The 20411-nt window shown below is 40.3% G+C and overlaps 2 protein-coding genes across 3 annotated transcripts in view; one reads left to right on the top strand and one right to left on the bottom strand.

The window, feature by feature from the left end:
- TRPC1 (transient receptor potential cation channel subfamily C member 1) overlaps positions 1-8528 on the top strand; it is a 107508-nt gene extending 98980 nt beyond the window's left edge. The window contains exons 15-16 of the transcript XR_013361070.1: positions 5884-6098; positions 7404-8528. The gene's annotated coding sequence lies outside the window, so the exon portion shown is untranslated. The remainder of the gene's footprint in view (positions 1-5883; positions 6099-7403) is intronic.
- PCOLCE2 (procollagen C-endopeptidase enhancer 2) overlaps positions 1-20411 on the bottom strand; it is a 64260-nt gene that overhangs the window by 24706 nt on the left and 19143 nt on the right. For both annotated transcript variants that reach the window (XR_013361073.1, XM_077864871.1), the window contains exon 3: positions 3052-3307. Coding sequence is in view for 1 of the 2 variants with exons in the window: in XM_077864871.1 (XP_077720997.1) it covers positions 3052-3307 (256 nt within the window). In the remaining variant the exon portion in view is untranslated. The remainder of the gene's footprint in view (positions 1-3051; positions 3308-20411) is intronic.

Here is a 20411-nt window from a genome sequence, read left to right as displayed (position 1 = left end):
CGAGGTGCATTCCTGTTGCTATGTGCACTGGTAGTTTGTTCTTTTACGCTGCAGAGTGATTCCAGTGTGTGGGAACACAATTTGTCTACTTTTTCTTCTGTTGATATTTCATGTGGGTGTTTCCAGTTTGGGCTATTGTGAATGAAGCTGCTGTCAACAGTTTTGTACAAATCTCTTTTGGGGACATGCGTTTTCATTTTTCCTGCACAAATACCCAGGAAAGCAATTCCTGGCCAAGAGTAGATGTAGGTGTTTAACTTCGGAAGAAACTACTAATGATTTTCCCCTCAAGGTTGTAGCACTTCGTACCTCTCCAGGTATGAGCACGCTTGTTACATCACATCCTCACCAGCATTTCATGGTGTCAATTGTTTTAGCCAATCTGGTGGGTCTGTAATGGCACCTCAATGTGGTTTTAGTTTGCATTCCCTTGTTAACTAATGATACTGAGCAGTTTTTCATGTACCTATTAATCAGTCATGTGTCTTCCTTTGTGAAGAGTCCGTTCAAGTGTTTGCCCATTTTCATATTTATTGGGATCTTTATTAGTTTTAATTTTAATAATGTTTGCATGGTACATATTTTTCCATCTTTTTACATCAACCTGGTTTGTCTTTGTTTTTTGAGTGCTTCCTTGTGGACAACATACAGTTAGGCCTTGCGTTTTAAACTGTTCTAATAATCTCTGTTTTCTAACCAGAGTATTTAATCCTTGGCAATAAATGTATTTATTGATAGGCTTGGATTTAGTGCGCCATTTGCTAGTTTGCTCCATTTGTCTCACCTTTCTCTTGTTCCATCTGTTCTTTCCTGCCTTCTCGGCGTTAGTTGAAAAATTTTAGTATTCTATTTTAACCTTTTGGCTTTTAGCTCTAACTCTTGCATTTTTAATGGGTACTCTAGGGATTACAATGTGCATCTTTAATTTATCACAATCTGCTTAGAATTAATACAGTATTTCTCCATGTGTTGTATATGTGTGTGTGGGTGGGTGGGTGGGTGTGGGTGTGTGTCTACAATAGTAAAGTTCCATTTACCTTTCTTTTATCTATGCCTTTGTTCTATTATTGTCATATATATTATATCATACATTCCACAATACAGTGTTAAAGGGTTTTTTGTTGTTTTGAATAGATACATGTAAAAAAATTAAAAGAACAGAAAATAACACATGGTCTTTTATATTACCATTTCCAGGGGCCTCCAGTCCTTCCACTAACTTTGTGTTAACCGGTGGGGCCATTTCCCTTCAACTTGAGGAAGTTCCTTCAATATTTCTTGTGATGCAACAAATGTCTTCATTTCACTTTTATTTTTGAAGACTGGCTATATAGAATTCTGTGTTGACGGTTTTACTCTGCACTTTAAGAATGCTGTTCTACTGCCTTCTGGCCTCCACTGTTTCTAATTAAAAGAAAGCCATCCTTCATACCATTGTTTCCTTGTATGTGATTTGATTTTCATCAAACTGATTTTAAGTTTTTTCTCTTTATATTTAGATTTTGTAATTTTGACATTTGTCAGTGTGGCTTTATTTTTATCTATTATCCTGTTTGGGGTTTGTTGATCTTGGCTCTCTAAATTAATGTTGTTCACTAAATCTGGATAGCTTCAAGCCATTATTTCTTCAGACATTTTTCCTGTACTACTATCCCTCTCTTCTGGAACACAAATGACACGTGTTAGACCACTTGATGTTGCCTCACTGGTCACTTGGGCTCTTTTTTTTTTTTTTTTTTTTTTTTAATCTTTCTCATCCTGGTTCTTCAGATTGGGTCATTTCTGTTCAGATCCATTGACTCTTTTACCATCTCCAATCTGCTTGGAAGCCCACCAGGTAAATTTTTAAATTTCAGACTCTGTAACTTTCAGTTCTAGGATTACTTTTTATTCTTCTTTTCGTTTATAGTTTTATAGCTCTGTTTCTCTTCTGAAATTCTCAATCTGTTTCCTTACTATACATCATTTCCCTTTAAGTCCTTAAACATATTCATAATAGCTCCTTTGAAGTGCTTGTCTGCTAACTGCCACATCTGAGTTATCTTGAGATTTGTTGTTATTGACTGCTTTTTTTCTTGAATACAGATACACTTTTTTGGTTTTATCACATGAGTGGATACTGGATATTATGAATGATACATTATAGAGAAAATGATTTTTATTCTAGCAGGCATTTCACTAGACCCAAGTTCAAAGTCGATCTCCCTGGTAGTGGGCAGCAGCTGTAATCTCTGTTCACTTTCATCTTTCAGCTGATACTCTTATGCCGACCAACTGGACTCTCCTCTGCATATGAGTCTGGCTGTCAGCCAAAGATCGAGATGGATTTTATACATATATTTTGTGCCTCAATTCCTTGGTAGCTCCTGGCCAAGATTTCCTCCCAAACATCCTGGCAGTTGTGTCAGCCCCAGATCCTGTCCTTTGACATCTCAAACCATAATGCTGCGCAATAGCCCAAAGCAAGAGCAGATTAGGAAATGCCCTCAAGCAAAGGCTCCAAATTTAACAGATCTTGCCCACTGCAGTTATCTCTTCAGGGTAGAGGCTTCTACCCATAGGTGCTCTTAGGTACTGACATGGAAACACCCCAATACATAGTTTTAAGTGGAAAAAAAAAGTTGTGAAACAATATGAATGTATGATACCACTTATATTTTTAAAAAGCTACTGCAGAAGTATATACATGAGTGTACATAGAAATGGGAATCATCAGCCATGGCTCTAAGATGGGGCTAGAATGGAGTGAGGGGGTATATTTCTATATTTGTATGTGTATATGTGTGTATGGAAGCTTCACATTTTTACTCCAGGAATTTCTATATTTGAATTTTGATAAGAATCACATGGGCTTTTAAAAAAAAGAGACTTTTTTGAATGGTCTCTTGGTGGTTTGGTGGCATTTATTAGCTCCATTTGAGAAGAAATGCTCTTAAACTTTAGGTTAAAGGAATAAACACATCTAAAGTGCCTAGGACAGAGCCTAACACACAGTAGGCATCCAATAACCATGAGGCATTATTATTGCCTGTCATTATGTGGAAACAGTACCTCTTTCGTTTGGTTCAGCAGCAGAGAACATGGCCATGAAGCCATTCCCAGCTGTGTTGGCATCGGAAATCATCTGGACCATCATCTTGTTACCACTGGACACAAGGGCTCCAGGCCGGAACGTGCCACAAAAGCGCCCAATACGCTGGCCATTGGTGTGACCATTGTACACATCCACAAAGTCATAGCGGCACAGGTTGTCACTCTCAAGATCTATGAATCGGAAATTAAGAACTACTACTTTCCCCTCGGGAACCTGTAAAGAAAAGCACCAATTGGAAAACCATGTCATGAAAACAATAACTGAAGTCTTCACATCTAGCCAATTACTAAAGTGAGCAGATAAAAGTATTAATATGCAAGATGATGCTTTTCTTCCCTCAAATCTGAACTCAGAAAAGGGTTTTCTACCATAATGAACTCCTAATTATTTATTGTCTTTAGACAAATCCCACAGTTCATTAGAGTACACAATCTTATTCCTAGGAAGTTTATCTCAACACTAAGCCATAATTTCCTCCGTATAATTCTTAACATGCTTCCCTCCTTGTTCCCTGAACGGATAGAAAAAATGGCTAGAAAAGCATTGGCAAGATTCTAACAAAAGCCCCATTTCTTTTCCAGTTCCCACCATCTTTTAATTTATTCATCCAAGTATTTGGTCATAAAGTCTCAATCAGATTTGCTTTACCTTTTCAACTAGATGAGATCCCTCACTGAATGGCATAAGAACTTCTTTTTACAGATAACAAAAGTCAGTGATTTAAAAGACCAAACAAACACATCACTAACAAAAGTGGTTGGTTCATATTCACTTTAAGTAATTATCTCATACTCACGGGTCAACAGATGCTTTAACATAAATACGGCTTCCTGTATTGATGAGTTCAGTGCCATAGTTTTTTTTGTTTTTTTTTTCTGTGACAAACTGAAGTGTTTCAGTGCTATTTGCCTTTTGCATCAAAGACATACACACCCCATGGCAAAAACTGTAGTACGGTAGTCTCAAAAGGATATTTTGTCTTTGTCATGGCTTTATCCTAATTGTGAAGAGCTTATCTTAAAGAGTGTGAATATTAGAAGTTCCTAAACCACACAGTCTATGAAGCTGATAGCAGAAAATGCTATTTAATTTCTAAACATTCTTACTGAGATATCTCTTGTAGAACTCCTCTGGGTTTTTTGGTTTTAATTTTTTTTTTTTTTTTTGCATGCAATCTCTGGTTAGCCTATGATCAGAAAATTACAAAAATGTGATCCTACATCTGTAATCTTAAATATAAGCAATCTATCAATCACTGAAAATTTTGCAGCCAAAAAAAATATCCTAAACTATAGATTTAATGTGGATTGTCCTGCGTGAAGAGTGACTGCGTAAATGTATAGATAAACTGTCTGGAGGGTAATTCAGAGCTCTGAGACTCTTCCACCCCACAGAGTGAGTGAAAAAGGGAAGCAGAAGGATTGACCCCTGGGGCACTCTGATGTCCTCAGGTCTTCCAGATAAGGTCAAACCAAGACATAGACTGAGTCAGAAAGTAGGAAGCAATCAGAAGGGCGTGGTACCCAGAAGCCCAGTGAAAGGAGTGTGTTCAGGAGGAAGCACTAGTCAGCTGAGTCAGTTGTGAGAAACAGCCACAGACTCACTGGTGACTCTGACAAAGCTGTTTTAGTGGAGTAGCAGGGATAAAGCCTGACAAGAGAAGGATCAAGAGATAATGGGTGAGAAGAGTTGGTGGTAATGAACAGGGACAAATTTTTCAAGTTTTGTTGGAAAGATGAACAGAGTAATATGTGGGTGGCTGGAAAGGGGGGCAGGGGGCCAAGGCAAGATAGTTAAAATGGACTATATTAAGGCTCATTTGCGTGACAATTGGAATAATTCCACAGAGAGGGCAAAACTGATAAAATAGGAGACAGGGATTGTTGCTGGAGAAATGTCATTGGGAAGATTTGCTCTAAGGCACAGACTGGGGGCGGGGGGACAGGGGGATGGAGATATGCTGTACATATTCTCCAGCCTGGGCATCCTTGAGTTTCTGGGTAAGGAAGAAGAGAAGGGGGAGAAAAAGAAAAACAAAAACACACAGCAAGGAGCCTGGACCACTCTGCCTAGTGAGAGGAGGGAAGGCTGGGGCAGGTCGGGCTGTAGTACCCTACAGATGAAAGCAAGGTCAGCAGCAGCAAACATGCATGTGAGACGAGCTATGAGGAGTCTGAAAACAGAGGAGAGGTGTGTAAATGGATTAAGGGAGTGTAGCAGGAGTGTCAGGAGTGCTGAGGGCCTGCTTGAGGTAAAACAAAGTGAGGCCTCTCTGCATGGTTGTAGTTCTCCCCAGCCATGTGCAGCCCCCGCCGCCCCCCCTTCCCTGGGTGGAGGTGCAGGGCAGATGGAGGGTTGGATTTAAGCAGCAGGGGGTGAGAGACTGGGAGAGTGGCATACAGTGTGCCAAGCAAGGACTATGGAGAAAAAGGGGGCCAAGAGAGTTGAGGACATAGGCAGAGGAGTGACCATAATGAAGGACCATGGAATCTAAGCTGGGTAAGGACAGAAATCTCGAATCAGTAGTATGAGGTACTACAGTAACAACCTAGATTGTGGTGGAGACAAGATAATGACCATGGAAGTGGGTGGTGGAGGAACAAGGAAGAGTGCTGAAGACCGTGACAGTAAGCCAGGGCTAAAATTTACAGGAAATGAGCAGGACTGTCCTGGGGTCTTTCTGCAACAAGAAGAGCAGAGGGGCAAAGGAGGGCAAGGTCCTGTTTCACTGGTAAGTTCTCAGTTCTTTGGCACTAAGAAAGTTCTGTTGATTCCTTTCTGTGGTCAAGGTGGATGCTCGTTTCCAATGGGATAAGTCAACATACGTTCAGCAACAGAAACAAGGTTACATCATTGAGATTTTGAACACATGTTGATCCCAACAACATCCCCTGGCAAAAACTCTTTTGAAGGAAGGATGCAGAGATCTCTATCAGTTGTGGGTCTACTGTAACAAGAAACAAATGCCATCTTGCACTGAAGGCCAAAGAGCAATCTACTGCAGGTGAGATGCATGCTGCAGGGAGCCCTGTCACAAAAACACAACTGTTCTTCATTTTCTTTTTTTTTCTTGTTTTTTGTTGTTGTTGTTGTTGTTGTTGTTGTTGTTGTTGTTGTTCTTCATTTTCATGTGAGCAATCAAGATTTCCTGGTGCCCTGTGATGTGAACTTTGCTTAGAGTTCCTAGACGGTCATTTTTTTAAAAAAGATTTTATTTCTTTATTCATGAGAGACACGCAGAGAAAGACAGAGACATAGGCAGATGGAGAAGCAAGCTAACTACAGGAAGCCCTAGGCTTCCCTAGGATGCAGAACTCGATCCCAGGACCCCAGGATCAAGCCCTGAGCCAAAGGCAGATGTTCAACCACTAAGCCACCCAGGCGTCCCCTGGATGGTCATTCTAAAGGACTTTGTAAAGCATATTCTCCAACGTTGACCCCTCCACTTGACGAATCTATAGTCTGTACTTGATTTTTCTTTGTTAAGATTATATATAGAGAGAGTAATAAACACCTGGCTACCAGCCATCTGGAATTAATTATTGTTAACATTTTGTCAAGACATTTTTAGAGTCTCCTTTGATAAAATAAATACAAATTTTCAGAAAAAATGAGGTTTGTTGTCCCCATCCCAGGCCCTGTCTTCCTCTTCTTTCTCAGAAGCAACCATTGTCATAAATTTAGTGGGTTTCCTTCTGTGCCATTCAAAATACTTTTATATAAATGTATATGTATCCATGCAAAATCCAGTTATATTGGTGTCTGTTTTAAAAATTAATGTAAATTGGATAATGCTGCACATATTCTCCAGCCTGGGCATCCTTGAGTTTTCTGAGTAAGGAAGAAGAGAAGGGGGAGAAAGAAATAAAAACAAAAACACACAGGGGGCGCCTGGGTGGCTCAGTCAGCTAAGCAGCCAACTCCTGATTTTGGCTCAAGTCATGATCTCTGGGTCCTGGGATTGAGCCCCACATAGGGCTCCACTCAGCAGGGAGTCTGCTTCAGGATTCTCTCCCTATCCTTCCCTCCACTCATGTGCTCTCTCTTCCTCTAAAATAAATAAACCTTAAAAAACAAAAACTCACAGGCCCTTCACAAGTTACTCCTTCCACCTAGAATGCTTTTCCATTTCTGCCCTTCTCTTGCTTGCGTTGAGGGCCTCAGTTTCAAGGTCACCTCTTCTGGGAGGCATTCCCAGACCCCAGCTCCTCCTCCCAAGATGGGCTCTGCTTAGTTAGCAGCCTGCCCCTCAGGTCTCTGAACATGGGATCGCTCAACCCACCTACTTCCTGTCTATTTTCCCTCAAAGATGAAGGCAAGGCTCCCTCCTGCCTCGGTCACTGCTACAACCCAGCCTCTGGACATTGCATGGCCAAGCAGAGGGGCATCATGAAGATTTGTTAAGTGAATTAGTCTGCCAGGAGCTAAATGGAATACCAGCTTCTTTGCACAAACCCTGGACAAGGGACCTACTGGGCAGCTCTACCTCATGCATTCTAGTATCTCCTACCGTCACCGGCAGCAGAGTTCCAGGAAGCTGCTCTCCTTTCTAGGTCATTCTTGACAAAAAGAAAGAAGATGCATATCTTTTGGGAAACCTTATATTTCAAATCTCCTGTAATGCTAATACTTAATGCAGAAACTCCACTAAGATGCTTTTTTTTTTGGTGGCAATGAGGAAAAAGCTGTTTTGTGAGATTATATTGGCCAGGGGATTCATTATCTCCCCGTGGAAAAACAATTCTATACTCATATTTTTTCCTGTCAACAGCTGAGTCCTGTGTGGGCCAAAGCCTTGTGCTGCAACAATGACCTCAGCTCACCCCATAGCCCCTGGGATGTCCTTACTGTCACAGGCAAAAGTGCCAAGTCTCTTGATGCCCATGCCAGAACTGCTGCCAGAGAATGAACAGGGGAACTGCATTTTAAGCTGATGGTTTGCATTTTCAGGATACTGTGATCAAAATGCAAATATGAGGGCAGCTTCTTTTGTATGGAGCAGATTTCTATAGAAATGGTAACTCTCCTTTGTGTCTGCAGCTTTTCTTCCTCCTAAGGGATCATTTACTAATTTGAGCAAAAAGATCTGTTTCTGCAGCAGGTCTGATTTTTTAAAAAGCCATCGTTTTAATCCTCTAAGATTTTCCTCTTCCACAAACAGACCTTTGGAAAGGCATGCTCTATGTTTTATTTACATAAAGTTCAAGAGGCACAGCAGCTCAGTGTCATCTCACATATATCCCCAAATGTAATCCAGAGAAATTTATGCACAAACTATGCACAAATATTTGGCTATATTTCAAGAAGGGGATAAATCAGAAGCTTACAAAATCTTATTTATGTATAGTCTGTATATTTAAGTACCCTGTATATTTAAATATTTGAAGAAGGAATCTTGTAAATGTTTGGGAAATAAAACATACATCTTGATTAATGGAAATAACATGGTATTTGGGGGGAAGAGGATTGGTAATTTCACCAAAAAAAAACCATTACACTCTCAGGTCTGGAAGAAGGGAGGAAATCACCACCTCAAGCCCAACCTAGCAGCATTAGCGGACATTAGGTACACTCCTCTGCCGTAAACAGCCCCAACCTTTCCCACCGTGTTTGGAATAAAATTCTCACTCATTCTACACACTTAGCGTATTTCACATATCAGATATTTTTTATTTTTCTAAGCACTTTCCACACTACTTCATTTAATCCTTTACAGGAACCCTATAAAGTTGATATTAGCCCAGTTTTACAGGTTACAGGTGAGGAAACTGAGGCACAGAGAAGTTAAAGCCCTGCATGATATGGCCCCTAACTACCTGATCTTTCCCTCTCATACAACAATTTGGCTGTTCAAGGAACCCTCCAAACTGCTTTTCCACCTCAGGACCTTTGCACAGTTTGGTCCCTCTGCTTCACACAGTCTCCTCTCTGATATTCATGTGTCTTCCTCTACATCATTTAGGTCTCAGCTCAAGTGTTGCCTTTCCACAGAGGCCTATCCTGAGCCCTTCAGTTGCTTTACATCATGGAGATCACATAACCATGTTATTTCTTTATAGATTATTTATCATCTGTCTCTCCACCAGAACAGAAGATCCAGGGATCTTAGCTTGTTGATAGTAAGTCCAATGCCTGGCTATTACAAGAGTTCAAAAAGTAGTTATTGAATAAATAGTTGAGATCCTTATAATCTCAATTAAAAAAATAGTGTAGGCCACAACCTCTATTACTAGCACATACATTTATATAACAATGTAAACTCACAGATACAAGGCAAGCAGTATTAGCGCCCTTATAGGAAGTTAGAAACCGCTCAGAGTGGTTATATGACTTACCTAAAGCCCCCCAGCAAATCAGTAGCAAAGTCTATCTCTGACTTCTACCCAACTCTGCTTTCCATGGCCTGACTGTGGCAGAGACTGAGGAGATTGCTCAGCAAACTTGTTTTCTCTGCCTGGGCACACAGGAAGTCACCATTTTCCAGCCTCCAATGCAATTAGGTTGGGGCCACTGACTGGGTCCTAGTCAATGGCATGTAGGTAAAACTGATGTTGGGATGCCTGGGTGGCTCAGTGGCTGAGTATCTGCCTTTGGCTCAGGGTGTGATCCGGGGTCCTGGGATTGAGTCCCCCATTGGGCTTCCCATGTCTCTGCCTCTGTGTGTGTGTGTGTGTCTCATGAATAAATAAATAAAATCTTTATTTTTTTAAAGATTTTATTTATTTATTCATGAGACACACACACACACACACAGAGAGAGAGAGAGAGAGAGAGAGAGAGGCAGAGATACAGGCAGAGGGAGAAGCAGGCTCCATGCAGGGAGCCCGACATGGAACTCGATCCCAGGTCTTCAGGATCACACCCTGGGCTGAAGGCGGCACTAAACCACTGAGCCACCCGAGCTGCCCAAATAAAATCTTAAAAAAAACAAACAGTGACGTACCTACTTCTAGGCTTAGCCATAGAATGTCCAGTGCATCCTCTTGGAGTTCTCTTTTTGCTCTAAGGAGGAAATTCAACAGAGGAAACAGGAACATTCTAGGAGACAACAGAGCTACAGAGGAGTTAATGCTCCAAGGACAGCTGCCTAGGAGAGCCATTCATCTACACTGGACTGAGAAGTAAGCTATAAATAACCATTTGTTGGGTTAAGCCTCTGAGATTTGGGGGGCAGTTTGCTACAGCTCTGCACTTTGTTTTAACAACTCTAATTAACAAATGGATAGTGACATTCATCTGTTGTCCTTATCCAGCAGCTTCATATTGCTGCATTTAAATTATATATGAATCAATGCTGTAATATAGTCCTCAAAAGAGCAGACAGTCTCAGACTGTGTGAATAGCAGAGAACGCAGGAGATGTGGAGCAATCACAGAGTAAACTCATCATCACTGAGGTGCATCTGTAATTTCAATGGCCGCTGCAAAAGTGTAACTAGTAGCTCGAGCATCACTACCATGACCCTCTGAGTTCTCTAACTGTAGATGGTCAGCTGGGGTGAGACGGCGATTAGCAGCCATGAGTACTTTTTTTTTTTTTTTTTTTTTTTTTGCTATGAGTACTTCTTGAGCTGAGAAAAGAAACAGACCTTTTGGCCAAAGACTTGGCCGAGAAATGAATAAGAAGCTGGTCTTCCGATTATGCTTCTTTGGCAAATGCTCTTTAATGGTGAAGAAGAAAATGTCAGGGGGGTAGTAGATTGTGGCTGATGGTGACACCACCCAGCATTGTGAGGGCTAACAGAACTCAGTCTGCCAAGAGAAAACACAGATGGAAAAAACTTAAAGGAATACTAAAGCAGAATCCAGAGCAACAGGAACCCTGAGGTAGTTGCAGCCAGGATGAGGGGATAAGCAATTGTGCAAAATGCTATGGTTTAGGTTTTGGTTCAGGGAGGACATAAAGTTTATTTTTTAAAAAGATTATTTATTTATTTACTTATTTGAAGAGAGACAGAGAGCATACAAGCAGAGGGAATGCAGGGAAAGGGAGAAGTGGGCTCCCTGCTCAGCGGGACTTGATCCCAGTGGGATCATGACCTGAGCTGAAGGCAGATGCTTAACCGACTGAGCCACCCAGGCACCCAGACATAAAGTTTAAACATAGGGCCCAGTAGTCTTCCCTTGTCCATGAGGCATATGGTCCAAGACCCCCAGTGGATGCCTGAAACATCAGATAGTACAGAACCTTATACACATTATGTTTTTCCCTACACATACATACCTATGATAAAGTTTAATTTATAAACTAGGCATAGTAAGGCATTAACAACAAAAATTCATAATAAAATAGAATATGTATAATAATAAGCTGCAATAAAAGTTATGTGAATGTGGTCTTTCTCAAAATATTTTATTTTATTCATCCTTTCTCTTCTTACAATGATGTGAGAGGATAAAATGCCTACAAGATGAAGTGCAGGGAATGATGCAGACGGTGTGGCATGGTATTAGGCTACCATCACCTGCTCTTGGACCATGGCTGACTGAGGGTAAATGAAACCATAGAAAGCAAAAGTGCCGAAAGGTGGCACTACTGTGCGCTCTTCACAGAGGTGCACCTGTTGGTTTTCCTGTGGCTGCTATCACTAGGACCCTGCTATGGATGTAAGTGATGACAAATCTGAGCAAGTCATGCACTCATCATCAACTTTCTTGAAAACTGGAAAATCACTACTTGATTTTTTTTTAAAGATTTATTTATTTATTTGTTTGTTTGTTTGTTTATTTATGACAGACAGAGAGAGAGAGAGAGAGAGAGAGAGAGAGGCAGACACAGGAGGAGGGAGAAGCAGGCTCCATGCCGGGAGCCCGACGCGGGACTCGATTCCCAGGACTCCAGGATCACATCCTGGGCCAAAGGCAGGCGCCAAACCGCTGAGCCACCCAGGGATCCCCCTACTACTTGATTTTTATTAAACATGAGCTCTCTAGCTGTTTGTTCCTGAAAGGGCTTACTACAAAATGAAAAAGCATTACCAGACAATAATATTTTTAAAAGCACTACCACACAGTAAAATAAATATTTATAAAACAAAGAGCTGTAAATTTATACCAAGCAATAAGTAACAAAACCACTGTAGCAAGAGAAGTCAGACTATTCCACAGCAGGGTAGCTCAGCTTCCATTTCCCAGAATGTATTTCTTGTACAACAAACCTATACTTCTGATGTTGTCCAAGGAATCAGCCAACTGGTAGCCTGGTGGCTTCGAGTGTCTCCCTGACCAGCAAGCAAACCACAGCACCAGTACCACGCGGCTGACAGGAACGGCATCAAATACTTGTCCCTGCTCCTCCCAAGACAGGGAAGGGGTAGTTGAACCTCATGGCAAATGGCCAAGCTGTTTGACATGATTAATGTGTGTCTTAAATGCTGTCCTTGAAAGGTGCTAGTCGTGTCAAGTGTTAGTTGTCTTTCACACTTAACCACATGTTGAAGACAGACCTCTGGGCACTCATATGTGTGTGATACACTTCTAGACAAGACAACAGCAGAAGATGCAAGTTCAATGTGAGCTCTACCGACCACATCCTAGATTATTTTAAAGGAACTAGTATTTTTTTTTTTTTAAATCATGAAAAATCCAGGACAAATGGTAAATCATATGAGATGCCCTGAATGACAGGTACCTATGGGAATGGTCCAGGATTAATGAGGACATACGGCCACCCTGGCTTTAGGACACCTAGGCCTATCTTCTAAAGTTTAGAGTCCTCCCACTGCGTTTCCAAAATAATAGATTAACTAAATGAATAGCTGCTGAATGAAAAGAAGGGTGAAAGAAGAACAGAATGGCTTCCTGTTTCCTGCAGAATAAAGTCCAAACTCTAGAATAATGGTATGCAAGGCCCACCCGAGTCTGGCATGCTAGTCTCCTCTTCTCCCTCAGCCCTTTATATCTTGGGTCTGAATCTACTCATCCACAAACACACCCAGTGCCTCTTTCCTTTCCCACTTCTATGAGATCACATATACGTTCCACACCTGGAATCCTTTCTCCCCATCTATCAACTGCCACCCCAATTTCAAAGTCTTGGCCAAATGCACCTTCTGTAGGAACCCACCACCCTCCGGCCTCTCAACCAGCATCCAGACTCAGGGGGACATTATCTTTCCTCTTCCATCTCCCACAGCCACTATTATACTGTTCTCCCCCTTGATTTTGGTGGACTCCTCAGCATCTACAGGGCCTGGAGGGCCTCCCGGGCTCTGGGCATATTCCTTGCCTTGTAGTGGATGTGAAGCTTTCACGGGTAGGACTATTCCATTCTGATTTATCTATGTCTAACTAAATCCACATGCAGCTGAGGACCAGGATGGAGATGGGCAAAAGTCTTCTATCTTGATTTTATATATTTTAATCTCTGATCTGTGAATAGTTTGAGGATTTTCTAGGCCATTTGATTATTTCTTCTGCAAATCATCAAATATTAATTAAATACTGTGCTGGTGGCACAGCAACATATACCAGCTAGGATAAAACATAAACTCCAAAAGTCCATGTGACCCAAAAACTTGGAAGTGAGTGTCTCCCTGGGGCAAGTCAGGGCTTCACTGAGATGAATAAGACATGGCACCAGAAGTCTATAAAACCACCCATCCCAAGCAGTCTGCTTTGCTCTCTCTCAATCTATACATATAGGATGATAATTTCTTCAAAGTAAGGATATACATTTCTTTTTTCTTCAGTTGTGTTTCATGATATAAGACTGAAGATAGATCTCAGAAATTTGATCTAGCCGATTTCTTCAGCTTTCAAAAAAATGGAAAAAAAGGACTTACGTCATTTAGGAATATTCTTTCAGTTGTCCAGAAGTTGTCAACATGAGTTGATCCAGAACAATATAAACATGATTGGTGGAGATTCTTGAAGAAAAAGTATCTCTACTCTAAGCCACTGGTATGTGTTGTCTGACAGCTAGGCTTAAGGATAACAGACACAAAAACCAGGGGAGCCCTTTGCTAGCGAGGGGCCTTTTTGTCATACAGCACCCATGTTTTCTTCTTAATGACACATGAATATAATTTTTTTGAAAAGCTTTTATAGGCTGAAACTGATTTCTATGCAATACCCAAAGGAAAACTCTGAAATGACATTTTCAAGAAAATACTTTTGTAATCTGTAATTTCAACCGAGAAATCTGCAATGGATCAAGAACACAAGATTATACACAAAATTATTTTACTAGGAATGAAACAGAAAGCCCTTCCCATCTGGGATAAGAAGAATCACAGTAAGGTAATCAACATATTTAAAACAAACTAGATGCAAATGAGCAGCCAATGCTCTCCTGAATGAGTAAGAGACAAGTGTTTACATGGTAGCATTACGTTGCTAAAAGCTGGAACTAAAGTTGTTTTTAAACCCAATTTTTTTAATAAGAAAAAAATTATGTGTATAGTTTAAAATCTAAAATAGCACTACAAGATTTTAACGAAAAATGAGTCCTTACTCTATTCCCACTCCTCAGAGGCAACCAATTTTAATTCTTTCCACTATTTTGTCTGGTATCTACCTTCTTGTCTAAAAACAGGCTTCTGCTGCTATTTCTTGATTTATTCTTTTTAAACTTTATCTCTTGGCTTTCTATTATTGCCCTGATTCCTCCATCAAAATTCTGGCTAAATCAAGAGTCAAGATTTCCATTACTATGACCACATAAATGTTATCCATTGCTGAACTGAGTTGTCTCTGATTATTCTCTCCCCTTCATAGTCTCTGTTTTCTTTCCCCTAGAACTCTCATTAGTCAGATCAGAGCTTCTCGAACAGATCCTCAAATTTTCTTTAAGATTTTATTTACTTGAGAGATCTTAAGAGAGAGGAAGAATACATGCGTGCACATACAGGCAAGCAGGGGGAAGGGTAGAGGGGGAGGGAGAGGGACAAGCAGACTCTGGAGCCCCACTTGGGGCTGATCTCTCGACCCTGAGATCATGACCTGAGCTGAAATCAAGAGTCAGACATTTAACTGACTGAGCCACCCAGCTGCACCCTCAAATTTTCTTACCTTTCTTCTCCAATAGTTCATCTCTCTTTTTTTTTAAGATTTTATTTTATTTATGAGACAGAGAGAGAGAGAAAGAGAGAGGCAGAGGGAGAAGCAGGCTCATGCAGGGAGCCTGACATGGGACTCGATCCCATGTCTCCAGGATCAGGCCCTGGGCCAAAGGCGGCGCTAAACTGCTGAGCCACCCGAGCTGCCCTCATCTCTTTTTGTTCTACTTCCTGAAGTGTCTTCTTCAAGTTTATCTTTTAAAAAAAAAAAAAAAAAAAAAAAAGTTTATCTTTTAGTACTTTAATCAGTTTTTTTCATTTCTACTACCAAGTTATTAATTTCTAATTGTATTTTTATCTTGTTTCTTTCTTTTTTTTTCAAATTTTAACTTAAATTTTAGTTAACATATGGGTAATATTGGTTTCAAGGAGAATTCAGTGATTCATCACTTACATACAACATCCTGTGCTCATCACAAGTGCCCTCCTTAATGTTCATCACCTGTCTAGCGCACCCCCCACCCACCTTCCATCAACCCTCAGTTTGTTCTCTGTAGTTTAGAGTCTCTCATGATTTGTTTCCTTTTGTTTCCTCTTCCCAAATGTTCATCTGTTTTGTTTCTTAAATTCCACATATGAGTAAAATCATATGGTATTTGTCTTTCTCTGACTTATTTCTGTTAGCATAATACCCTCTAACTTCATCCACATTGTTGTAAATGGCAAGATTCCATTCTTTTTGATGGCTGAGTAATATTCAATTGTGTATCTATACATCTTCTTTATCCATTCACATGTTGATGGATATTTGAGCTCTCTCCGTAGTTTGGCTATTGCTGAGAATTAATTCTTTCTTTCTTTCTTGGCATTGTTTTATTTTACATGCACTATACTTCTTCTGATATCTTTAAGGATAATAATAATTCACTTTGAAATTTTCTTCTGCCCTCTGTACTATCTGTTTCCTTGGAGTGGTCTTTATTTTTTTTCTGTTTGGGGCTCCATCTTCTCATGTAAGAGGCTTTCCTCAAATTCCAGCAAACCTGGACTATCTATTCATACTCAGAGCAGAGGTGAGGCTAACTGGAAGCTCTATGGCAAGGCTTGCCACCGTATTGTGACTGGGGACAGGTGGCTTTTTCACTGGGTCTCCCAATTGTTATTATTTGGAGGTCCTATCTCTAGGACTGTTTTTGTCTCTAAACTCCCTCAATACCAATCCTTCCATACCTTGTCTCGAAAATCCTTCAATTCCTGATTAAAACCTTGCTGCTGTTTTCTTGGGAGAGCAGGGAGAAAGGAGGTTGGGAAGGCCTCACCATTCAGAATATAGGCTTAATTTCCTTACCTGTTTTCAGTACCACATCTGGGCCTGGCCCTATCTGCTAGCTTTGCAGTTCCCAAGAGCCCCTCCGGTTCCCAGAGAACAAGATGCCATGATGGGGAGGGAGACAGCCCCCTTGCTGCCCGGAGTGGAGGAGGGAACCTGGAAGGCTAATTGATCTTAAAAGGTTTTTAATCATAATTCTAACCTCACCCACTCTGCTGCCTTCCAAGAAATCTGGTGCCTCCAATTCCTTGCAGGAATTCTGGGGCACAAATGAGCTTGCATCTCCTTGGTGCTGCCCCCCCACCCCCACCCCCGGCAGATACACTGATTTTCACTCTCTCTCCTTTGCTAATTTAATTACCACTGACCATCTACTTTTTTATTTTCCGAAATTTTGTTATCTCCCACCTACTGTTAATTCCATTCCAGTACCTTTGTCTTTGTGGGTTTAAACTTTTTAATTTCCTTACTGTAATTGTGGTGGGATTCTGAGAAAGGGCAGAAATAAACACATGTGTTTAACCCACCATGCTTAACCAGAAACCACTAAGGCGATTTTTATTAAGAAGCAGTAAAAATGATATAACACTATATTCTTAGGTAATTTATGAGAGTATGTAAGGTATTATATAAAAGCATATTCAAAAAATAAAAGCCAGATTCTATTAAGCACCTGTAAATACCAACAATTACGCCAGAGGATTCAAAAGAACTGCAAAAAAAAAAAAAATTACCATTTTTAATGATTTATACTATTCTAATATACACCTGTACCACAGTTTATAGAAACAATCACATCTTTTTCTACATTTTGTATGTTTCTAATTTTTCATTAATATAAATAATGCTGCTATGAACACAATTATATAAACTGTCCCCTGTTTAAGGGAATATTTCTGTACAATAAGTTCCTAAAAATGGATTTGCTAAATCAAAGATTATAGGCATTTTAGATTCTAACAGTGTACTCTCAAGAAAAGCTGAATTAATTCACATTTTTCATACCCTAGACTTTACTGAGGCTGCCACAATAGTTATTAATCGGGTAAGCAAAAAAATGAGATTTCATTGCTGTTTTAATTTCACAGGGGGCATTTGCAAGGGGAAGCCTGGTTTACTTAACGTGGTGGAGAGGAGATGAGTGGTAGCAGGTTAAAGATGCTTCATCAATTGACCTCAAGGTTTCAAGCCCTGCACATACCACCCACATTAGAAAGGTAGTGAGGAGGGGTGCCTGGGTGTCTCAGCTGGTTAAGCATCTGCCTTTGGTTCAGGTCATGATCCTGGGGCCTGGGATTGAGCCCCGTGTTGGGCTCCCTGCTCAGTGGGGAGCTCACTTCTCCCTTCCTGTTGCTCCCCTTGCTTGTGTGAGCTCTCTCTCTGTGTCAAATAAATAAAATAAAATCTTTAAAAAGAAAAAAAGAAACCTTTCGAGTGAGGAGAGAGAGGTTTCGTGTTGCTTTGTTTTAGAGAAAAGTACTGTGGAGGGACAGAAGTTATATAAGTTTGGTTTTGAATAAGTCAAGATAGTAGAGGTATGCATTTCAATATTAAAAGGCAGTTAGAATGATGGTTTGAGGAAGGAAGAAGATTTTAAAAGGTGTAGTTCTGTCAGCAAAGAGGACATGGAAAAACTTTTACAAGAGAAACAGTCTGAGGCCACAGAAGACTCTTACCCTAGCCAGATGTCTCACAAATGTGTAGCCACAAGGAGAGGGTAAGAGAGAAAAGGGGTGTGTGAAGGGCTCAGAGATGCCAGAAGCCACAACCCAGAGGGCATGTCCTGAGGATGATGGTTAGCAGCATAAACAAAGGAGGCACTTCATTATTTCCACCACTCCAGTCCCAAACCTACCAACAACCTAGCTAACTTTGTTTACAAATTCTCCTCCACTCAGACCACCTCAAGAAAAGCAAAAAAAAAAAAAAAAAAAAAAAAAGGTAAATGAAATTAAAAACAAAAGAAAAGTGGATAAACTAACACACTATTTTAAAAAAACCTCAGGATTCCCAGAGGAGAGTTTAGTCAGCAAGAGAAAAGACAGTGAGTCATTCTGCTCAGATGGTGTGACATTTAAATTAAATGTTCTGCGACAACAACACATTTAGGACAAATCATAAAAAAAGGACACGAGTGGATAGGAAAGAGTAAATCGGAAAGGCTGAGAATGAACTCACTAGTCCAGAATGTATGTAACTGGCACAGATGGCTTGAAAAGTCTTGGCGAGATAGAAGTAATTCTGTTCAAACATGCCTGGCACTTCCTTCATGGTATCTCCTGTCTGGCCTTATTTCTTCAGCTGCAAATCTTGGGATTGCTCATAAAAGAAGAAAACCCAAGTTTAACCAAGCACCCTCTCCTCAAAGCCCTCAGCTGCCTGAAGCGATGACTGATGTCGAAGGGGGGCACTGTCTTGTGGTTCAATTCAAGGACATGATTCTTAAAACTAAGAGTCCTATAATACCAGACAGCTGTTCTGCTGTTATCATTCCCCACTTGGCCACATGTCTCAAGTGATAGGGTCTTGGTATTCCCTTGATATCCCAGACCCCATTCAAACCAGAATTTTTTGATCCTAAAACATTTAAAACAAAAACAAAACAAAACAAACAAACAAAAAAAACCAACCCTTTGGGGCACCTGAGTCGCTCAGCTGGTTAAGCATCTGACTTGATTCTGCTGGAGATTCTCTCTCTCCCTCTGCCCCTCCCCCCACTCGGGCTCTCTAGATAGATAGATAGATAGACAGACAGACAGACAGACAGAAAAATCTTATAAAAAGTCATGGTAACATTTACAGATCATACAACACACTAATTTCAAGCATGCATTTTGATGATTTTTAGTAAATTTCTAGAGTTGGGCAAGCATCACCACAATCCAATTTTCAAACACATCACTCCAAAAAGATCTTTCCTGTCCATTCACAGCCAGTCCTCATTCTCACCCCTAGCCTCAGACAACCAGTAATCTTACTTTCTGTCTCTTCAGATTTCTTTTTCTGGATAGTTCTATAAGCGGAATCAGATAACCTGTGGTCTTTTGCATCTGACTTCTTTCACTTAGCATAGAGTCTTCCAGGTTCATCCATATTGTAGTGCCAATTTGTGCTTCATTCCTTTTTATGGGTAACTAATATTTCATTATGTGGATATATCACTATTATTTATCCATTCATCAGTTGATGGATATTTGAGAAATATCTACTTTTTGGCTATTATTAATGTTCTTGCCTTTGTGCAAACTTTTATGTGGATATGTGTTTTCATTTTTCTTGCACCTAAGAGTGCAATTGCTGGGTCTTAAGGTAAATGTTTAACTTTACAAGAGTCAGCTTTCCTAAGTGGCTACACTGGTTTACACTCCTACCATTAGTGTATAAGAATTGCAATTTCTCCACATCCTTAACATCCTTTGTTATTATCTGCTTGTAGTTGCTGTTGTTGTTGTTTATGGTCATCTTAGTGGAGGTGAAGTAGAATTTCATTATGCTTTGGGCTGCACTTCCCTAATGACTGAACATTTCTTCGTGTGCTTATTAGCCACTCATACATCTTTGGTGAAATGTTTGTTCAAATCTTTTGCCTGTTTTTTAAATACTCAATCCTAAAATGCTTTTAAAATATAAAGAAAAGCATTAAAACTTAACTCGAAACAAAGATAAGCATTTAAGTAGCACTGCAAAATCTTGTTTCATGTATCCATTTTAAGCCAAAAGGGAGAGGCAAGGCACCCCTAATGAGCTTGTTTGATGAAGTTACTCCGCACAAAGTAACAGTGAGCTGACAACAGCAACTCCTAAAGAATCCATTGGTTAGGATCATGGCCTTCTCATTTTAATTTCACAGCCAACAAAGTATAAAAAGAAATAATACCTGGCTAAGGATAGAAGGTCTCTCACTGCTTTACAGAGGGCAGTATGAAACAGCAACAATTAAAACATATAGGAAAAGTCTTAGAAATAACTACAGAAACAAATATTTTATA

This window comes from Canis aureus, chromosome 22, assembly GCF_053574225.1.
Source record: "Canis aureus isolate CA01 chromosome 22, VMU_Caureus_v.1.0, whole genome shotgun sequence".
NCBI lineage: Eukaryota > Metazoa > Chordata > Mammalia > Carnivora > Canidae > Canis > Canis aureus.
This window is presented reverse-complemented; position numbering and strand designations above follow the sequence as displayed.